Source organism: Thermothelomyces thermophilus, chromosome 1, assembly GCF_000226095.1.
Source record: "Thermothelomyces thermophilus ATCC 42464 chromosome 1, complete sequence".
NCBI classification, from domain to species: Eukaryota; Fungi; Ascomycota; class Sordariomycetes; order Sordariales; family Chaetomiaceae; genus Thermothelomyces; species Thermothelomyces thermophilus.
The window spans coordinates 7,756,277-7,770,179 of NC_016472.1; the positions used below are offsets into that span (position 1 = coordinate 7,756,277).

At 55.1% G+C, this 13,903-nt stretch overlaps 2 protein-coding genes across 2 annotated transcripts; one reads left to right on the forward strand and one right to left on the reverse strand.

Annotated features, from left to right (window-relative positions):
* Positions 1–456: 456 nt before the first annotated feature.
* Positions 457–3,122, forward strand: MYCTH_2298262 (uncharacterized protein). Its single transcript, XM_003660181.1, has 2 exons — positions 457–625; positions 757–3,122. The coding sequence occupies exons 1-2, from the start codon at positions 577–579 to the stop codon at positions 2,904–2,906; spliced, it is 2,199 nt and encodes a 732-aa protein (XP_003660229.1). The 5' UTR covers positions 457–576; the 3' UTR covers positions 2,907–3,122.
* Positions 3,123–7,276: 4,154 nt separating this feature from the next.
* On the reverse strand, positions 7,277–11,482 carry MYCTH_2298263 (uncharacterized protein). The gene is made up of 10 exons (XM_003660182.1): positions 11,237–11,482; positions 10,922–11,000; positions 10,345–10,794; positions 10,099–10,283; positions 8,815–10,007; positions 8,126–8,760; positions 8,028–8,070; positions 7,798–7,976; positions 7,564–7,687; positions 7,277–7,496 (listed from the first exon to the last, which is right to left on the reverse strand). The coding sequence occupies exons 2-10, from the start codon at positions 10,973–10,975 to the stop codon at positions 7,321–7,323; spliced, it is 3,039 nt and encodes a 1,012-aa protein (XP_003660230.1). The 5' UTR covers positions 10,976–11,000; positions 11,237–11,482; the 3' UTR covers positions 7,277–7,320.
* Positions 11,483–13,903: the final 2,421 nt, after the last annotated feature.

Consider the following 13,903-nt stretch of genomic DNA (forward strand, 5'->3'; position numbering starts at 1 on the left):
GACCGCGGTGACACAGCGACCAGTCCCCGACGAAACCGCTTGCGTGGCTTTACCCATAAATAAGACACGCAAACTGCCCTCATTTTTTTTTTTTGAGAGGACCCGTGTTTTGCGTGGTTCGGTGGACAGCCCAAGATTCCCGTCTTCAGTGGCCATTCCCTTTCTCGGTTGCGGTTTCGGGATCTCAAATTGGTCGCTCCGTGCCCCGACTTGTTCGACATCGGAACGGCACTCGAAGGAACCAGAAAAGGTGGTGTGTGCCTTGCAGTAGGAGGCCGAGGCGGGCGTGCGACAAAGCAGCATTCAGTTCCTCTTTGGAGGGGCGCCAGAGCCATTTCTTTCTTTCTTTTTTTTTTTTCCCCAGGGCGCTTGCAAGGTTTGGTTACGCCGAGCGGTCGCCCCGGAAAGCCCGTTTCGGCAGGCCTTTGGAGAGCCGCCACCCGCCCTCAGTGGCTGCCATTGCCCAAAGGGACGGACGGGGTTGCCGCTCTCTCTCTGGCACAGCATCCCTTCCTACGCTCGGCAAACACCCCTGGACACTGCCGTCTGACGGCGTGCCCACAATAAAATAAAGCAATGGCGGTCTCATTGCTTGCGCCTCGCACGGCGCAGGCGTCTTCCTTAGGTATTTGCTTTCCCGCCCTTTTCGTTCGAGCCATGAGCGGTTCCTCCTCTCCTTCTTCAACCCACATTTCCCCCTCTGCCGCTGTCGCTGGCGCACCAAGAAGCCGACTAAACACTTTTGGACGACTCCAGATACGTCGTACAACCCCAGCTCCAATAAGTCGAGCCTGCAGTCGTCACCTCGGCAATACCCTACCGAGTTGACACATCCCATCGTGGAGGAGGGCGATGAGACAGACAGCGAAGCCGTAATCGAGCCTGTCACCCCCGTCAGCGGCCGTCAGTCGCAGGATTTCCACGCCCTCGCGAGCCCGGACGGCCACCTGGACGTGGCCCATGAGCACTTCGCCTCTGATCAGAGCGCAGCTGCCGCCTTCCCGCCCGTCCAGCAGGGCGCTGCACCCGGCGCCAAGCCGCCTCTTGTCGTCGCCGCCTCGGCTTCACCTCCGTCAAAACCGCCGAGAAGCCCTGACCACGGTCCCAGGGGCCCCCCTCCCTCGACACCCACACCGTCGACTTTCTCGGTCAGCGACGACGCTACCGGTCCCCCCCCAACCAGGCGCTCTACCTTTGGTTCGGCGTCGAACTTCAGGCGTACCATGTCCAGCTTCCTGAGACGTGTCGGCTCCCAGACAGACAAGGCAGCGTCGTTCGGCGTTGTCGACGGCGCTTCCGCGTCCACTTTCAACCTGCTCGAGGCCGCTCAGCGCAAGGTGCCGAGCCGCAGGTGGTCAATGCACAGGAGCTCGGCGACCACCCGCTCCAACACGCCGCCATCGCCCGGCTCGCCCGTCGAGATGGCCGTCAAGTCCAAGGAGGATGCGTCGCAGCCGACAATACCGTGCTCCGACGCATTCTTCAACAACAAGAAGAAGTCGGGTGCATCGACTGGCTTCTCCTTGCGTTCTCGCGCTGCTGCCGCGAAGGAGGAGCCTTCGAGACACGAGCTGCGGCTGAGACGGCGTGCCAGCAGTCTCGATTATTCGAAACAGGAGCGGCCCGTGCAGAGGGAGGCCGACAAGGCCATTCCCATGGAGCGGTCGCTCTGGGGGCTCCCGGCCGAGACGGGCACCGGCGTGAAGGCGCGCCGCATGAGCTTGAGCTTGCCCGACGATTTCACCGTGGACGTGATCGAGCTCGCATCCGAGTTCGAGTACCAGCACAAGCTGTTCGGCCGGCACGGCAAGCACCTGGGCAAGGGCGCCACCTCCAAGGTCACATTGATGGTGGCCAAGAACGGCGGCGAGCTGTACGCCGTCAAGGAGTTCCGGGGAAAGTCGTCGAGCGAGACGCGCGAGGAGTACGAGAAGAAGATCAAGTCCGAATACACGTTGGCCAAGAGCCTGCATCACCCCAACATCGTCGAGACAATACGACTGTGCATCGACCGCGGCCGCTGGAACCACGTTATGGAGTACTGTGAGGACGGCGACCTCTATACCCTGGTCAACAAGAAGTACCTCAAGGCCGAGGACAGGGAAAAGGACCGGCTGTGTCTCTTCAAGCAGTTGGTGACGGGCATCCACTACCTCCACTCGAACGGCATCGCGCACCGCGACATCAAGCTCGAGAACCTCCTCATCACCAAGGAGTCGCGGCTCAAGATCACCGACTTTGGCGTCTCGGAGGTCTTCTCGGGCATCCACCCGGGACTCCGGGAAGCTGGCGGCCAGTGTGGCAAGAACATGGGCGAGATAAGGCTCTGCGCGCCCGGTATCTGTGGCAGCCTGCCCTACATCTCGCCAGAGGTCCTCGAGAAGAAGGGCGAGTACGACCCGCGCGGCTTGGATGTCTGGAGTGCGGCCATCGTCATGGTCAACCTGATCTTCGGCGGGCCCCTGTGGCACAGGGCCGAAGTGCCCCCGAACGCCCCACCGCAGGATACCTACGCCAGCCTGGTCCGCGGTTGGGAGAAGTGGACGCAGAAACACGCCGATGCTACCGAGCCGGTTATCAGCGACATGGACTATCCGCACGTGTTCGTCTTTGACAACTTCGTGAAGCCTCCGGCTCTGCGGCGCGTCCTCCTCCAGATGCTCAACCCCGACCCGCAGAAGCGAATCTCGATCGCCAACGTGGTCAACAACCGATGGGTCAAGAACATTGAGTGCTGCCAGCCGGACAGTTATGACGAGCCCAATGCGGCCAACATGATCGACGCCTCCAAGAAGCCGGGCCAGAATCGCGTGAGTGGCAAGAAGATCTACTGCCACAATCACCTCCCACCCCCGGCTCATAACTCGCATTCGCTGGGTAAGATGCCCGGCAGCGCTGGCTACTGAAATCAAGAAGTCACCCATCCCTCGCATGAACAACCGCCTCTTCGAAAGCCAACCTTGATTGTCTTGGCTTTATTTTTGCACCAACAACACTTTTTAATTGCACACGACTACTTTTTCTTCTCTTTCTTTTTTCCCGTTAGGGGAATATGGGAGAGCCCTTTCAAAAAGAAAAAAAAAAAACATCAAACGGCGTTACGAGGGATCAAGGTGCATTGGGAAAGTATAGCCAATCATCGCGCGGTTTCCTACAGTTTCTGGGGTTTCATGGCCATATAGATCTGTGTTCTTGACGGCGGACTATTGTTAACCCTTTTGTTATTTTTTTTCGTTGGTTTTACGAGCATTTTTTTTCTCTTCCTTCTATCCTCACGCCGATACATCCTTGGCCAAGATGTAGCGGCCTAGCCCCTGTGGCTAGATTCTCTTAATGCTATGAAGAGGAGGATTGATGGATCAGCTGGCAAAGTAGCCGCTGGGTACACAGAACTGAAGTGGTTGTGCTACATAAAGGGGCGCGAATTGCGTTCTACGTCATGTACAGAGAGCTTTGGTTATAGGGGGGCCAAGAGGCAGAGAGCGGGGGAAGAGTGTGGTGAGGTGAGGTGATTTAGCATCTCTCGCCCATCTGTTCTCTCCTTCGCCCTCTTCCTGTTGATGCCGCGTATCAGGCAAGCCTCTCTCCCAGAGACGAAAATATGACGAGTAGTCAACCCCGTCCTCATCACCGCTCTGGGATAGTCCAAACAGTGTGAACCTGTCGTCGGATTATTAGGAAAGGATGAGGTGGGATTGGCGAAAGACTGGATTCGAGCAGTGGGCCCAGCCAAGCAAAGCTCGAGGAGGTAACGACTTGTATGGAGGTCGTCTGAGCGATTGGCCCGCCCAAATAAAAGGCGCCCCCCCCCCCCCCCCCCCTCCCCGCCTTCGTCGGTGAAGTGAAACCGAACCGAAGGGATCCCAGCTCGACTCACCGTCAATTTATGCAAGCAACAAGAACAGGGTTTGACCAGGGACATCCCGAGTTTCAAGTGCTGGCGGTCAGCACCTCACCAGCCAAGCATTATAAGGTAACCAAATTTTTTTCTGGATCCGCCTAAATGCGCCGTTGTTTACCTTGGGCCGTCGCGAAGCTGCTGGTCAGGACGAAGGCGGCGTCATCTGACGGAATCCTTGATGGGCGGATGGCGGCATGCAGTCCGATCGCCGACGGGCAAGGAGCCAATGCCCAGCGGTTGATTGGCTTTAAGCGTCTCGCCGCAAACGGAGAAGCAAAAGAAAACGGGGTTCTCTTTCTTCCTCGCGTCCCAGTGCTAGTACTAGTACAGAGAGGCATCTCCGCGGCAGAGTCGGGATGGAGGGTTCCGGTTCGGCCAACCGCCCTCCCTCCATACCTACATCTACTGTATATCTATATGTATATGTATGGATATACATGGCGAAGTACTAGTACGGTCGTACTTCCTTCAGAGCGTCCGGCCAACGCTTTTCGAGCTGACCGTCGCCTTGGCCTCTTGGGACTCGCTCTCACTTTGTTGCCAAGCTGACTGTCCTGCTTTTTCCCATATCCTTTTGTACGGTGTTATTGGCGTTTGTATACAGTGCGAGTATGTGTTCAGGATTGTATTGTGTAGTTGATGTGCGGGAGAGGATAAAAGAAGGGGAAAAATTGGAAGAGAACGAGAAAGAAAAACCCAAGGGCAATGGACAGCTAAGATCCGGATACGCGCCTCGTCAGTCAAGTTTCACGAGGATGGATCGATCGGGTGGGATCGGCAATGGTAAGTTTTATCGAGACAGTTGTTCCGCTCTCTTACGGAGTACCCTCCCCTCCTCCCTCCACTCCCATCATGCCGCTTCTTCCCACTGTGTCAGAAGCCATCGATCGCGGGGTGTAAGCCAAGATGCCAACACCTCTCTCTCTCTTTCTCTTAACCTCTCCCATCACCGCTCGATGTGCTCTCCCAGAGAAACAAAAAAAAAAGTTTGTCCCCCGCGTCGCAAAGCAACGCTCTCTCGTCTGCCGTTAGCCTTCCCGGCAACCCGGTCCCAGAAGACCCAACCAGGCGGATACTTCACCGTTCGGGGGGGTTACCCAATCTCTCTCCCTTTCTCTCTTCTCTCCATCTTTCTCTTTCGCCCCTTCCCACGAGCCCACGCCACCTCGTCCGGACCACAACGCTCAAAGGCTGACAGCACATGTTGCATGCGTCGTATGTACCTCTCTGTATGTATGTATGTACCTTAGGTGCTCTGTATAGTAGGGTGCATGTCCACGTCTCACCTCGCTGCACTGCTGCCGAGCTCTCGTTCCTTCCATCTGCTTCCCCCCGCCCTCTCCCCCGCTTGAGGGGGCGTTGCTACCCGGCTAAAAGATCCTCGCGCGGGCGCATGCACCTGGCATTGGCCACGGCAGCTGCAGGACGGAGGCCGTGGGTGGAAACGCTCGTCTGATGATGCATACGCGTGTATGAATGAAGGTGTCTATGTCTGTATGGTAAGTATGTGTGTACGCACACTTGGGTGTGTACAGTACAATTCAAGCAAGAAACAAGTTTTATGTTGGCTATGTATGTACGGATGTCGCTACCAAAAGAACTGGCTCACCGCCAAATTTGACCGGCAGAATGAATCCGCTAAAAGCAATATAAAGTACAGTGGGGCAAAGCACTATAGCCACTAAAGTCTAGGCAATGTGGCCGATTGTTAGTGAAGTTACCTTCTAAAACTTTAGCGACCTTGCATGGTCCGTGCACAAAGGCGGTGAGCCACTTCTTTTGGTAGCGACATCCGTACATACAGTACATACTCCTACTAAGGCGTGGGGGTGTCTTCAAACGTACCTCTGTTTTTACGCCCTTGTTTTCCTTCTTTCGACCTTTTTTTTTTTTTTTCATATACACAACGTTGGAGCATCTTCGAGGTGCCAGGATGACCATGCTTCATGATTCCTTGGTATTACGGGGCAGACCGGCGCTGGGATCTCATCTGCGTCTTGTCGGCAATCGAAAGGGGAGCGGTTGATTCTCGCCCGCTTACACTAGAAAGGAGGGGGCCACCTTCGAGTCGCCGCTACTAAGTACACTTAATTAGCTGTTGTCCCTCGGTTTCGGGAGAGGGAACTGCTTTGGCTGGCTGGGCTCATCTTCTCCCTCCCTCTAGCAGAACAAGCCCCACGGGTTCGGTTATTTTTACGGAGTACCTCCCCTACCATCCACCCATCGTGATCATCCCGCCACCTTTCTTTGGCCGAGAGCACCACAGGTCGCCGGCTGGTCTACGCAAATTGTATGTACATCATACATACACATACAAGTTCTCCCGGGAGCGCGCTTGGCTTCTCGAAACTGCCTGTTCCCCCGTGTCGAATCCGTGCGAGAGGCTATGAGAGAGACAACAACACGTCAAGTTTCATATCCTGCCATGCTCATTGCTTTGTTTTCTCTGCCTCGCCTTGTTTGCGCAGTTCGCCAAGCACTTGGCCATGCACTTCGACCTGACCTGCGCCGCTTCCGCCCTTGAGACATCGGGTCTTCAGATCGAAGGACTGGCTGTGCTGAGCCTCATCGGCGAGCTTTTCTTTTTCTTATTTTTTATTGCAATCAATCTTCTTTTGTATTCCGAGACACAACAGCGTGGCGCGTGTCGGGGTATTCTTCCCGCCCGTTGGTCTCAGACTCACTTAGACGGACCTGTTGCACGTTCTCCGTCTCAAATTAACCACCCCCCCTCTCCCACCCCCAACCCAATACTTCCAATAGAGAGGCAAGTCAGAGCAGGACACCTTTGGCTTCATCGCACTATTTGAGAGGCGAATGTTTATGGTTTGCAGCACGTTTCTTCTTCTCTTCGTGTCTTGTGTGTTGTGTGCGTTTGCGCCCAAATTCGGCGCTGGTCATCGGTCATCATCGCTCTTCTGCTCCCGACAAAATAACAAAAATCTTCACGAATCTACCGACCGAGGGGGAATAGGGTAAGTGACCAGATACCACGGGGGAAAAGCGAAACAAAGCAGAAACATATCAGACACCCCGTCCGGAGCCCCATGATAAAAAAAAAAAAACACTACAGCCCCCAATTGCATCGGAGGCATATCCCAATTGGAACAGCCTCGTTCCCAGATAAAGGGGCATGCGCCAACTATCCTCTGGGCCCCCTCTGGCACCTGAGCCCCGCCAGATATCTTCCCCGTTGCCCCGAAGCAGGTGTTGGGACTTTTCAGATCCCTTTATCCCTCGCTGGAACGCAGCTTGCCGAGGCAAGAGCGTCATGGTCAAGCTCGCCCAGTCATGTCCCAGAAGAGTTAACGGTGACGATGGCTGGACCGTAGAAGTGTTGATGAATTGGGTGTGAGTTCACCCTGCCCGTCTCCGTGAGTACCATGATAGGTTCGACGCTACAATGGCAGCACGCGCATTTAGCTCGTGCCGTTGGCGGGCGCACCACGTGTCCGGGAGATGGGGAAAGGGCTCTGCAGGCCCATCATCTCTTGGGTATCCGCTCGACGGCAAACTTCCAGGAGAGCCGTCTGGTCATCGTGGGAGAGGTGGCTCAGCAGGTTAGCACAGAACTGAGGCTGCTCCTCCTGCAATTCTATTGAATGCATTAGCACAACAAGCTTCCACTGGTTTTTTTTTTCCCCTTTACTGCTGCCACTTACTCTTGAAAGCATCCCTGAAAGCGAGATAAGGATCAATCCGGTCGAGAGGCGACTCCAATAACACGCTGTCCTCGCCAAGCTCGTCGTCCGAATCTTCAATCTCTGTTGCCTTGAGCTTCTGGGCCTGAGTATGGTGCGTGTCAGCAAACTTCCGAAACTGAAACACCCGTAGGTGTTCACGATGCCAAAAGGGACATTGAAAGAGATGTCCGGCCATGGGCAGGCAATGCTCACCTCCTCATTGAGGAATTCCAGGTAGGCTGTGCTCTCATCCTTGGTCTCGGCGGCTGGCTCCTCCTCGTTCTCGCCACCGTTCCAGTTCGCCTCTTCGTCATCCCACTCATCGTCGCTCTCATCGTAACCGTACGTTCCACTGTCAAACTGGAAATCATCCTTCAGGGCTTCCTCGCGGTCTTGTACAATGTTAGATGGGTACATGGTGCAGACACAAGGGTTCTACTCACTGGCCATGGCCTCCGGAAGAGTGTCGAAAAGGATCTTGATGCCCTGCCTGATTGTTAGAACGCCGTTACTATCCCAAGGCAAGAGCGATTGAACCGACCTGGAGAAGTCTCGGCCACCCGACCATGATGCTCTGGGGAATCTGATCCGATTTGATGTTGAGGAGTGCAATGATGGCCAGAATGCACAACTGCTTGTCGTGTACTCGGGTGAACGACGTCATGCTGCCGAACCAGAGGCTGAAAAACTTATTTGTCCAGCCCTGGGACTCGAGAATCTGAAGCGTGAGGATAGGGTCGTAATAAATGGCGTTAATGACCATCTCCATCAGGTGAACCTTGTACGACTTGAGCTTGACATCCTGGCTGACGAGCACCCCCATGGCCATGTTGATGAAACCATGGACGGCATTGTTGATGTGGCCACGGAGGCTGAGCATCATGGCTTCCGCAAGCTTGCAGGCGCATATCCGGTCGACACCGCCAACCTTGCCGTCCGTGAACATGTCCGAGACCATGCCATACAGAGCTTCGACGTACTCGGGCGTCTCGATGAGCTGCGGAGCGCCATACTGGACGAAGTTGTCCAGAGCTGGCAGCATGTCCTCCAGGTACAGCTCGGCGCCTGACTTGAAAGTCGCGTGGACAAGCCGGAACGCCTTCCACATGGTTGGGGAAATCTGCTTGGCGGCGAAGGTGCAGCTGTCAATGATCTCAAAAACCTCGTTGTACAGGTCTGGAACCCCTGTCAGCGACATCTGAGAGTAAACCGAGGAAGGTAGACACTTACCGTAGAGCTTATTCTCCAGGGTGATCTCGATTACCGGCATCAAGACGCTCTCGATATGGAGGAGTATGTCTGGCGTGCTCTCGAGGGTAAGGATAAGAGTGCCGATGGTCTGGAGGACACCCAGAGCCGTAATACTCTTGTCGTCGAGGAAGTCGCCATACTCATTGTCCATATCATCACGCTTCTCGTTGTTCTCCAGCAACTCCCGGACGATACGGAGGTAAGTGTCGCGCAGCTGCTCACTGAGCGCCACAGCGAAGGGGGTGAGCTCAGCGGCGAAGACTTCAACGAAGTCCTCCATCACATTGGCAAGGGCATCGATATCGGCCTCGTTCGCCAGCTTCAGAAGTTGCTGCATAATGGTTGGGATGCTGGTCTGCATGCTCGTCCGAATGATGTCGTGCCTGATTAGGGGCTGCAACGCCAGGGCAGCAGTCACACGAACGGGAAGTTTGGGATCGGCCATGCGGTCAAGAATGTGGCGATAGATGGCAAGAAGATTGTTCTGGTCCTTGAAGTCCAGCTGCTCGAACTTCTCGATGGTGTCACAAGCCCGAGCCCGGAGGAATCCCTGTTCGCTGGTGAAGTCGGGGAAGACGTAGCGGACGATGAAGTACTCGACTTGGGAGGCGATTGGCGACTTCTTACCGAGGATGACCGGCGCAAGAGTTCCTATCATGCGCAGGGCTCCCTCCTTGGCAATATGGTTCTTGCTTCCCTCCGGAGCCTGCTCGTACTGGTTGACCACATCATTGATAAACGTGAGGAGTTCAAAGGTCTGTTTCCTCCGTGCCTTGGTCAGAGTGACCAGGAAATTGGTGGCCGAAACGTCGGGTGCGGAGACTTCCTCGTAAAAGTTCAGCTTTCGGTGAAGGTACTCTTCGGGTTCATCCTCGAACTTCTCAATGTCCTCCTCGGTCAGGCAAAGGACCGGGAAGATGAAGTGCCTGACCAGGTTGGTCAAATGGGGCTTCAGGTGCGCCCACATGTCCTTGGGACGAATGCACTCATCCAAGAACACGATTGTGTAGGAGAGGCAGGGTCGGCTCAACCAGATAGTCTTGGACACCCACTTCTCAATCTCCTGAAGGTAGTGTTTGAGAATCTCGGGGGCGACCTGGGACGAGAATTCCTTGATGAAACGTGTCGGGGGCTCGGCCGACCGGTCCATAACTGCTTGCATGTTGCCATGCCTACATCGAGTTAACTATCGGACGGTCCGGGAGAAAAAAAAAGAACCTGAGGGGTTGGGCGGGGGATTGGAGGGGAGGAGATAAGTCCTACCTGATATATAAGCGGTTCAGGTTGAAGTATGCCCACTTCTTTGCCTTCCACCAGTGGTGACGCTCCCGCTCCAACGGGTCACCCTGCATGGCAGAGGCCGGAATGGCCTTGGACACGGTTTGGAGGAAGACGGAGCACCAGGCGAGGTTCACGGCGCTCTGGCGGAGAAACTCGCATAGTTCGAGCTATGGCCGGCGTTAGCCCACTTAGCGGCCCGCCTTCACGCTTCTCGCGGATGCCACCTACCCATGTGGCATGCTTGTAACACTTCAGGGCAATGTGCAGCATCTCGCCAGCCTCGTCGCTCTCTTGATTCACCAGCTCGTTGCATATTACCAGCAACCTAGGAAAGCTCGCCTCGATGATCTTGTCGAAGTGAGCCCTGCTGTCGCTTTCGCTTGCCTTGAAGCGATAAGCGCGGCAGACTGCTAACAGGCACTGAAGCCCAGCCAGGACCGACCGGGGGTCGTTGGTATTGAGAAGCTGAAGAGTATAGTCCATAAACGACGGCCATCTCTCAGGGAAGTCGAAGCTTAGGATGCGCTGCAAGATTGGGACGAGTTGGTGCCGCACCAGGTTCTGGGAGGTCGCGAGGATGGGCAATAACCGCTCTCGGAAGCGCGCCTTCTCATCATCGGGTATCAAGGTCTCGTTGGGGTAATACTCGGAGCGCTCCCAGGCACGGTTGACACGGTTCTTGAGATAAATGACGGCTGCGAGGCAGGAGAGGTTAACACAGTCTTGAGGGCTAGGGGCAACGGAGCCGATATCAAAAACAAAGAAATACGGGGCGGCGGGGCTAGAGAGAGGGGGAGAGGCATACTGGGCAGCTGAAGGTTGGCAGCTTGGTCGGACTGGACAAGGTCCAGCAGGACATCTGTGAAACCAGGCTGGCCCTCGGCCTGCAGGCGACGAAGAAGGTCAGCGTCGATACGTAACAAGCCGGCAATGTCCTTGCTGCTGTCGTTGTCGTTGTCGTTGCTGTTGCGCGGCGGCTCGACAACACGAGACGGGCTGTGTGTTGTCGAACGGCGCGCACCCTTCCCGCGCACACCTTTATCACCACCCCCAACACCACCAAAAACAACAACGACAGGGAACACCAGCACCACCGCCACCCACACGATTACACACGCACCTGCTTCAGCTGAAGCTCGGCCCTCCGGCGGACGTCGGCATCAGCGTCGAGCGTCGCAGCGATGCAACTTTGAATGGCGGCGGCATCCATTGTGGGCAAGCTGTCGGGCCAACTATCGCATCAAAGGCGCTTCGCAGGAGCGGCAGATTTCAAAGAAAGAGAAATGGCCGGGAGCCGAACGGGGTGGTGGTTGTCGAGGGGTCTGGGTCCAGAAAAAATTTGGGCCAAAATCTGGTTGAAAGCAGGTCGGCAAGGGACCCGAAATGGCGGGGCAGAAGTCAGGGTTGGTTCGGGCAGGCAGGTTGGCGCTGTGTTTCCTCAGGCGCCATCCTGTCAGAGCAGCCACCCGCGCCTCGAGGCGGCAAGGGGCCTGGAACAGGCAGCGGCCTCAGGGTTGAAAACAAGTCACAACGCTACACTACTGTAGAAAATTCGCACCCAGGGCACATCCAACCTCGGGCAGGTAACTGACCTACTTAGGTGAGCCGACCGTGTCTTTTCAACGCTCTCCATCCTTAAGGACATATAAGTGTCTTCGGCCGACGGAAACAGAGCTCTGCGTCTTTCGCTCACTCATAGGCACCCGACCGAATTCATCATCCTAGGCACGAAACTCCCCAAGCTCAACCGCGGAGCTTCAAGCCCAGGCTTGATTGACCCGCAACAACACATCGAATTGCCACTAACTAGCTACGCCATCCTGGACCAACTTGGCCGATCGGGCTCCTCCCTTGTTAGTCCGGTAAGATCTTTTTTTTTTCCTGTGCTCCATCCGTGTTTCCAACATGGTTCATCAGGGACGCTACGGCTGTACAAGCAGTTACGTACTGTGTCGGAAATCGGCAGGTCTGTCAGCGAGACTCGGCGGCCGCAACACAAGGCCACACTTGTTCCATGAGAGTTTGGGTAGGCGAAAGCGCATTATGGATCGATCGCACGGCACCTTGTAGCCGCATCTGCCATGTGGCAACCACGGACCCCCGAGCACCTTGTACAAATTCTGACCCATCTTACACTAGCAACAAGGCATCCCGGACCACCTACCTTCAGCGGTACTTTTCCCCCCCCGTGCTTCAACGATCGGAAAATCCTATCGGTGATTCCCTTTATTTTTGGCGGAGCGCTTCCCGATATTGCTCACCGCCTTTGTGGCATTGGGGCAGTTTGGGCCATTGGACCCCTCCCCCTCACCCCCACCAGGCCCGGGCGCTTCTGAAACCAGCCCCACCACCCACCACCCACGAACTCCATGGTTGGTCACTTATGGGCCAAGCCAGGGCTTTTGCAGCACGCACACTCCTCGATCGGGCGGGCTCTGGTCTTGCGCAATTCGAGGACGGGGTCTGGGTCGGAGTACGCACACTAATCAGGAGAGAGACTTTTGGTCAAGGCTTCAGCTTGTTTTCTACGGAGTAACTATTGGCCGGATGACCAAGACGAACCAAGCCGCAAGGAACTTGAGCAAACCGCAAACCGTTATCCTCGTTGCCACAGATTTATCCTTCAAAGCAAGGGAGGCACAAAAGCACCGTCGGGGAGGCACATTCCGGAGTAGTGGACATCCACAAGGGGGTCACTGTGCCTTCACCCCGCCTCACCATAGCGGCCCAACAAATAGCACGTATCAACTTTGGTAATGTGTGCAAGTGTGGTGTACATACACATGCATCGAACATAATGCCGAATTGGTTTCCGTATCGTATACAGGACAAACCCTAAGATCACGCGAGAACGAAAGACACTTGAGCAGTTTCATCGTCTACCATGTTTTTAGCATGGTGTGGTCCTTTCAATATCCGGCATGTTTCTGAGGGTAAGAGTTACTTCCAAGGTCGAGTATCCTCAACCTTGAAGACTGTCTCCACTTCAGCCCAACCGTGAGGTCCACGGAGAGTGGATGGAGGAGAGATCAGCCTCCACACGGCGACGATAGTGTAGAGGCCAGAGGGGGAACCAGGCAGTAGCTTCTGATCCGTCCCGTTCTCAGTGCTTGGTGTAGTGTAGTATCCAGAAAACTCGCAGATAGTCATGGCCGCCATGATATAAGGGTACGGATCAAGTCTCCAAAAGCAGTTGTTTTGACACCATCTCCGTCAAACCAAGTGCACCTGAGTTGGGTTGCTGTTTTCGACTAGTCGGCGTGCCCTTTTCCTGGCCAAACAACAGCATAGAATACACAAGGGAGAAATGCCATCCAAACTAACATTACCATCGCCATTGGCAGTAGCATTGCCACTGCTCATTGCAATACGTGACTCGTGAACATATCACAAACCCAGTGATGTTCTCTAACCCCCCACATAGACAATAATATATTTTGGAACAAATTGCGCGGGAGAGATCATCGAACATCAACGGCATCCCCCTCATCACGTCTTGCCTCACACCCCAACCGAAAAGCTGACTGCCCATGATTACATGCCTGCTTCGTAGCAGAAGAGCGGCTCTCAGCGTAAGCCGATCTCTAACAGAACCCTGCCGTATAAAGAACCCGAAAAGAGAAAAAAATAGCAAAATATGGGGAAGAAAAAGCACTGTGGTAATTTCGAGTCAGTAAGTTGAACTCCTTAAATGACTAAACGCCGTGGGGCGACACGGGACCGTCAAGAATATCCAGTATATCCAGGCTTCCAGGATGTCATGAAGGAAACGGTGGACGGACCAACA